This window comes from Erinaceus europaeus, chromosome X, assembly GCF_950295315.1.
Source record: "Erinaceus europaeus chromosome X, mEriEur2.1, whole genome shotgun sequence".
Lineage (NCBI taxonomy): Eukaryota > Metazoa > Chordata > Mammalia > Eulipotyphla > Erinaceidae > Erinaceus > Erinaceus europaeus.
The window spans coordinates 25,706,462-25,714,110 of record NC_080185.1 but is presented as its reverse complement, the minus strand read 5'-3'; the positions used below and the strand labels follow the sequence as shown (position 1 = coordinate 25,714,110).

The following is a 7,649-nucleotide window of genomic DNA, read 5'->3' as shown; positions in this document are numbered from 1 at the left end:
TTCAGTCCCAACTATAAAGAGGATTTCTGAGTTAACAGATTCATTTATGACATACTGCCAGGACCTCAGCAGCAAATTCAGATTTATTTATTTATTTATTTTGGCCAGGGCCTCCGTAACTGCTTTTCTTTTGCCAGGACTCAGGGAACTTTTTGTTCCATTAAACTATTGAGTGTGATCAGCTGATAAGCGGTTGGATGTGTGTGGTTAGATTTGAGTGAGTTTACACATGAAGGCACACTGGAATATAAGATGCGAAAATAGCAGTCAAATCCCTCTAAAACATACATAACCAAGAGATATAACAATAGAGCATACTAAGATAGTCTATCCCTATGGCAGTAACTAAGCTTTATCAAACATCAGGAATCTCCACCAAATTTCACTCCCACCATGCTAGCATTTCTGCATCCGTAAATCTGTGGTGGAACTCCAGAATTTGCATTTCTAACAAGTGAATCCATGTTTCTGATGCAGCCAGTTTGAGAACCACACTTAAAATCCACTGCATTCAAATATGGAAAGCAAGATTCCATTTTAGTAGAAGAGAAGAATGCTTAATCAGCAAGAATGGTGGGCATGAGGGAGTCTATGTTTGAGTTGGAACGGACATTTTTGCCATATGTTTCCATATGAACTTTGGCCCTTGATACTGACTGTTTCTCTACTTTTGGCTAGAATTCAGATTTCTCCTTTCATGGTAGCAGTGGTAGCCAAACAGATCCATACAACCAAGATGGGAACTTTTTTTTTTCTCATTTTCCCTGTGCAGAAGTCTCTGCCTCTTGGTTATCAGTCTAGGAGCTCTGTATCCTTTCCAAAAGCTCTTCGAAGATCTCATTGTGCATATAAAAGAAGATGTATCCAGTGGAAAGTCTTGCCTCCTGCATTGGGGCCTCCTGGATGCTTGACACCTGCAGATCATTGTATGTGAACCAGGACTGCCTCTCAAAGTCATATGCATCAGCAATATAATGACCTGAGTGGGGAGTACTCCCAAGATGGCTGACAACACCAATGAGCCTATAGGCATGATTTCCCATATCATCAAGTTTTGCTTCCTCAGCTTCTGCCTTCTCCATACCAGAAAGGTATTTGTTTTCAGTGCTTTTATCAAAATCTAATGCAGATATTTCACTTATATCGGACTCCTGCAGAGTTAGTTTTGTAGATTTTTTGAGGTCCTCTGTGTACCACAGTGAACCTGAGTCCGGCAGGCTTTGAAAAAATGTTGTCCGAAGGGCTTGTTCATAGACTCTCATCCGCTGTAGCTGTTTCTCATCTTGAGTCACTGTTTGGATTTTGGCCTCATAGAAATCATCAGTACTCTCAGGACATGTAAAATCAAACTCTACAAGCATATTGGTATCATTGTATTTCTTTGGCTTTGACTTTTCCTCCATTTCTTGAAAACAAAAATCCGTAAAATATGGACCTGTAGTTCTGGTGAATCTCTCTTCATCTTCAGGAATCAGACGAAAGGTGTCACCTGAGGTAACCTCTGATAGTTCTTCCTTGGTGTCTTTTCTGCCTATTGTGTTTACCGAGTCTACTGTGTTTAATCTAGAGCATTTCTCCAGGTCTTTTTGCTGTAGTTCTCTGAATGACCTTCTTGTGAGAATCTGGCTTCTTTGAGGTATAGGTTCTTTCTCTGATGATGCACTGGATGAAGCCTGTGAATACTTGGCTTTTGAGTTCGACTTCCTTGAAGGTTTTCCTGACTGAATGGCTTGAGAATTCATCTCTTTAAAGAATTTAAAAATCTGTGAATCCTGAATATGTGCAGACTTGCTCAAGGGAGGAGGTGGCTTTGTGCTTTCATTGCAATGGGGAGATAAATCGATGTACTTGGAAATAACAACTTCCTGTCCATCCTTCATTAGTGACCAGAACTCACCAAAGACATAGCGTTTCAAATGAATAATAAGGACCCTTGGTAATCTGCTAAACTTGTGCACTCCAGAAGAATGAGTGTATTTACATTTCTCACATTTATACTCAAGCTCTTCTGCTTCAAAGAAAAGTTCAAATGTAGACTGAATAGACAAAGGATGTGCTTTTGGTCCTTGAGGAAGGTTGACAGAAAGGTAATTACTCAGTTCTTTCTTGAGAACAACTTGACTGCAGGATTTACAAGTAATAGAGCGTTGTAATTCAAACTCAAAATTAGTGATGACAGGACAAATGGGTACACTAGGGGCAGCTTTGCCAATAAAGTCCTGTGTACATTCTGTTTTATTCTCTGATCCACTTTCAAACTCTTGATCGGTGTTTAATTTCCCCATATCTTTCATGAGATCTAAAAAATGACCTAAAAACTCATGAGCATCATTCTGGATGTTGCCCGAATATACTTCTACAATTGCTGAAATGGTATCCTTAATGATCATAAGTAACTTCTCCTTGATTCTGATGTCGTAAATACTTTTCAAAATTAGCAGTTGTACTAAGCACATGCTCAGAGTGTCAAAGGGAATGTGACTTCTTGGGAGACCCTGGCCGAGTAAATCATCAGTGAATGATGGAATGGAAAATAGGGACTGTAAAATTGCATTCATATAACAAGTATTTCCCAAATTGGGGAGGCCTTGCCATAGTTTCTCTGGTTCACAACTAAAGGCAATCTCAAATCTCTCCAGCTCTGGGTCTTCCTCATCAAACGCCGGTTCCAAAAAAAATATCATATACATTTTCTCAAGGAAATCTTGGAGATGAACAGGGAAATCTAGAGAAGTGTTTTCAGCAGACCTGACTTTGACAAGTTTCCGTCTACTTTTAAATCTCCTTTTCATTGTATCTCTCAATGTTGTCTTCACACTGCATCTTCCACGTCTTAAGGTGCTAGACTTAGCTTTCTTATTCTTATTCTTTACTGAGTTATTACTATTGTCCTCCATCTCTGAATCAGATGACATCTGTCTGCTCCACTTCCCCAAACACTTTGCAGATGATCTGGACTTTCTTGAAGGCATTTTACAAATTTCAGGTGGTCCTGTTTCCTTTTCTTGTCTCCAAACACTAACTTATTTTGTGAAAAGAGGCTTTGTTGATTTCCTTCTGTATAGCCAGAACAAAACAGTCACTTCTCTTCCTATCAGTTCCTGGAAGTGACTGAAGTTTGTTTTGATAAGACTTTTTCCAGGAAAGTCTTCAACTTTTCTGCATTTGCAGAGGTTAATCTTTCAACAAATAAGATGTTATTGTTTTGGAGAATTACATGTAGGTAACATTGTTTTTCTCCACAGGCCCCATTGTTAATATTGTAACTTAGTAGAAAAGCCACATATTTTCCAGTGTAGAAATATATAACCAGCTGGACTTTCTTTTTTCTCTCTACTGTTTAGATGAATGTTTTTATTATTATTATTATTTTGTTTTAGTCCATTCCTCGTAGTCTATATCTGGACAAAACCATGTGCCACCAGAGAAACCAAGTGTTATTTAGGAATGAAATACATGTGTCCTGATTTACTGATTAACCTTAAAGCTTAAAGTTGTTCTTCAAGTTAACAATCTTTAGTTCTCTATTGGAATGATATCGCTTCTGTTGTTGACTTTATCCTGTTCAATTTCTGGATATCCAATTATTTAATGATGTAAGAAAAATTTTCAGTCGCTATCCACTGCAGAGTCTTGATTTCCAAAGCAAGAACACCACTGGGAAAAAAAAAGGAAAAAGAATAGATATCAGATAAATGATTGGATAGAATTCAAACACTACTCTTACACACTAAAACATCATTTCTATTGCAGTATTAAAATTCTGAGTAATTCTCTACTTCAAATCACTTGTAAAAATTAAATACATGGGCTGAGAGTGTAGCTAGCAGTATCTTTAGTGTATGCATATAATACACTACTCTCCTGACATACTGGGTTGTCAGCAAGGTCATGTTTCATTTTTGCATGGAAAAACATGTCATGACTTTTCTAATAACCCAATAGAATGATGCAACAAGACAATATAAGGAAGAGGTCTGTCTCTCAACCCAGTAAGAGCTGAATAGCTCTAGCTGTTCAAAAATCTTCATCCATATGTTTATCTTCCTTCCAAATCAAGTTATCTTCCTATTATTCGTCAACAGGGGAAGCTCACATATTCTATTCCACATGGTGTCCTAAACTATCACCACTTGAACGCAGTGTCAAAAATTGAGTATTTCCAACTTCAGTGAACCAATATGATCTGGTATGTTCCAAGCAATTCCAATTCTTGTAAGTGCAAGGCAACTAGGAATTTAAAGTTATGCTGAACAAGACCATAACAAATTATCACAATTTTTGAAAGATGGTCAAATGAGTAAGACTAAGACTCAGTTAAAATAGTGTGTACTATGTTTTGTTCAATGGTAATTGAACAAGTAAAGTAGAAAAGATTTACAAGAAATAAGATATAGTGAGTGCTGAGTTTACTGGTGGCTTCAACACTGACTTCATTATTCCCATGGAAGTATACCCAAAGTTCCAAGGACAGCATGATTCATGCAAAGTGAAGAATAGCGCAAGTTGAAAAAGAAAGAAACCATTATACTAGGAATAAAACCAACTCAGCATTTCAGAGCCCAACAGTAATATACACAGATTTCTTACTAAGTCGCAACATATACTTTCCATTTCTTCATCTTTATACAGCAAGTAGGCAGTTAACTTAGGGCCTCACACAGGTATGACACCACTGTTCAGCAGCTTCCTCCGCCCATTCTTAAAATTCTGTTCAATGACAGATGGGGAAGGGGAGAAAGAGAGACAGACAGAAAGATGAAAGACACCATGGCATTGCCCCATGGAACTCCTCTGGTGTTTCCAGGTGGTGCTAGGGCTTGAACCCAGGGAGGGCTTCATTGGCTCTAGTTCCTACTTTCTAATCACCAAATGGCCTCGAAGTTGTCATGTGCAAACTATGTGCTAAATATCCCCAGAATCTGTAACCCTGCTTCCCTCTCACCTGCAAGTGTGCTCATATCCACTTATATGAAGTAGAGTCACTAGCAGATTCTTTGGGTCAGCTGGAATGAGACTCACCTGTCTGTCTTGAGGTTTAGCCTTATGAATGGACCACTGCATATGCAATGGGGAAGTCAAAAGTGACAACTTCTAGCTGGATATATATGTATACGTATACATATATGTAAACGTTTTTTTTTTGTGTGTGTGTCTCCAGGCTTATTGCTGGGACTCAGTGCCTGCACTACGAATCCACTGCTAACAAAAGGGCTATTCTTTCCCTTTTGTTGTCCTTACTGTTTATTGTTGTTGTGGTTATTATTATTGTTGTCATTGCTGTCATTGTTGTTGGATAGGGCAGAGAGAAATTGAGAGGCGGGGAAGACAGAGAGAATAGAAAGATAAGCAGACTTGCTTCACCGATTGTGATGGACGCCCCCTGCAGGTGGGAAGCCCCAGTGCTTGCACTTTGCGCCATGTGTGCTTAACCCGCTACACTACTGCCTGACTCCTGGCTTTAGATCTTATGCTCTCCTGAAAAATACTATCCGAGTGTGTTCACGACATACCCAGCCATTTGTGGACAAGAATAAGTCATTTTCATTCAAGACTAATTATGGGACCTAGACAGATCAGGATCGTAGTTGTTTGTGTTTTAGACATATAGGATTCAGATTATGAAATAACCACTTTCATAGTAAGTCTCCTATATAGCACTATCCTTTTTCTGAATATTATTACTCCCCAATTTTTCTCTAATCCATGATATTTGGAAACTAACCGAAAGTGCTTAACCTTTGATACCACAAGCTAAATTAGGTCTATTTTCCAAAATTATTCCATTTCTCTGCTACCCTGGGACCTTGCTATCCAAACCACCAGTGACACACACATGCACACACACAAATATATATCCCAACAAGTTAAAGATATAAAATTTCCATGCCCTAGGTCATCTCTGACCTAAGAATTCCAGAGCCATCCATTCTGAACTTTAATACACAAATTCCCCCCAACAAATTCTCAGGTATTATCAACACACCACTCATCAAAACACTTGAACACAATTCTTTTTCTTCAAATATATATATATGAGAGAGAGAGAGAGAGAGAGAGAGAGAGAGAGAGAGCGCAAAAGAGAAGGAGAGGAAGAAAGACACTAGAGAGCGCTGTTCAACTCTTGCATATGGCATTGCTCAGCATTGAAACTGACCCCAGGCATGCAAGTATGATGTACAAAAAACTGGTAACTCCCTGACACCCTGAATATTTTCAATTTGTTTCACAAATAATAAATCTGTGACCCTTTCTTTTCTTTCTTTCTTCCTTCCTTTTCCCCTCTCTTTTCCTTTCTTTTCATAAATTAACTCACTCATATACTACCCACTTTAGGACACACAGATGTCTCTGCGGATTCTGCTCAGTACACTGTAGCCCCCCTAACACCCTCCTGGTAGAAAGTAGGAGAAAGTATTATAGCAAATCACTGCTATGGTAGGGAGAGAAGGTCCCTCCTATTAGGTTATGAGGAATAGCAACAGGACAGAGTAGTCTAAGGTTGAAATCTACATATAAGAAGTCATAAGAAAACTCTACTGATGGAGGAGGACCTAGGTGGGAATGATGTGCAGATACCTATCACAGAAAGATGAGAAACTGTACCCAGGTGACAACATCTGGCTTGTAAATCATTATTTCCCTAAATCAATTACTAATGATTTTAAATCATATAGAAAATCTTCAGCCAAATGTCACGGTTTTCCATCCTATACTGCTTAAACTGCATTCAAGGCAACAACAAAGTCTTGAGCTGGGTTGAGTGGTGGAGAACTTGGCTGAGCACATCCATTGGAATATAAAAGGTCATGGGTTCAAGGTCCCTGTACCCACCTACAGGGAGCAAGCTTTACAATTGGTGAAGCAGTGCTGCCAATTGCTCTCTCTCTCTCCCTCTCTCTGTCTCACTCTCTCTCTTTTCTTTCTCTCTCCCCTTTTCCTTCTCAATTTCTGTCTCTATCCAGTCAATACTACATAACAAATGTAAACAAAAGAAAAAAATCTTGAGCAACAAGAAAGTCAAAGACTAATTTCCAAAGCTTTAGATGTTTCACGATAACATTGAAAGGAATTTCAAGTACACTACTGCTCCCTAACATTCAAATGTAGTACATCCAGTTAATGTTTCTTCCTAACATAGGGTAGCTCTTTCCAATGACCAACAGTAGTCTAACAAAGGTAGATCAACAGAAATCAACTGGTATTGAGCACTGCAGAAATATGTTTTTTAAAGGCAATATTTTAAAATAAATAAATAATAAAGGAACTTTTTTTAGGGCTATGCTTAGTTATTCTCCTGACAAATATTTACTCCTAATCCAAGCCAAAAACCATAGCTTAAGTAATACTAAAGGTCAGTGTCACACACACCCCTGTTTCTTTCCATGTTGCTCTCTCCACAGGACACACTAGTGAATCCAAAGATATCCTATTAACAACAAGCATCCCAATGACAACAGGGTTAACTATATAGAGTATGTGACTTGCTGAGAAAAATGGAAAATGTCAGTGTTAAGAGTGATATATATTTTTGATCATATGTAGGCTAGCTAGGCCCTTGCACTCATATAGCCAGTTCTAGCCACAGGGTCCAAATAATCTGAGACAGTTTCTCAGATTATTTATGTCTCAGTATTCAGAGACATTAG

At 38.5% G+C, this 7,649-nt stretch overlaps 1 protein-coding gene across 1 annotated transcript; it reads right to left on the bottom strand.

The window, feature by feature from the left end:
* Positions 1–797: 797 nt before the first annotated feature.
* On the bottom strand, positions 798–2,962 carry USP26 (ubiquitin specific peptidase 26). The gene has a single exon (XM_007517033.3). The coding sequence runs from the start codon at positions 2,913–2,915 to the stop codon at positions 798–800; it is 2,118 nt and encodes a 705-aa protein (XP_007517095.3). The 5' UTR covers positions 2,916–2,962.
* Between the last annotated feature and the right edge of the window lie 4,687 nt (positions 2,963–7,649).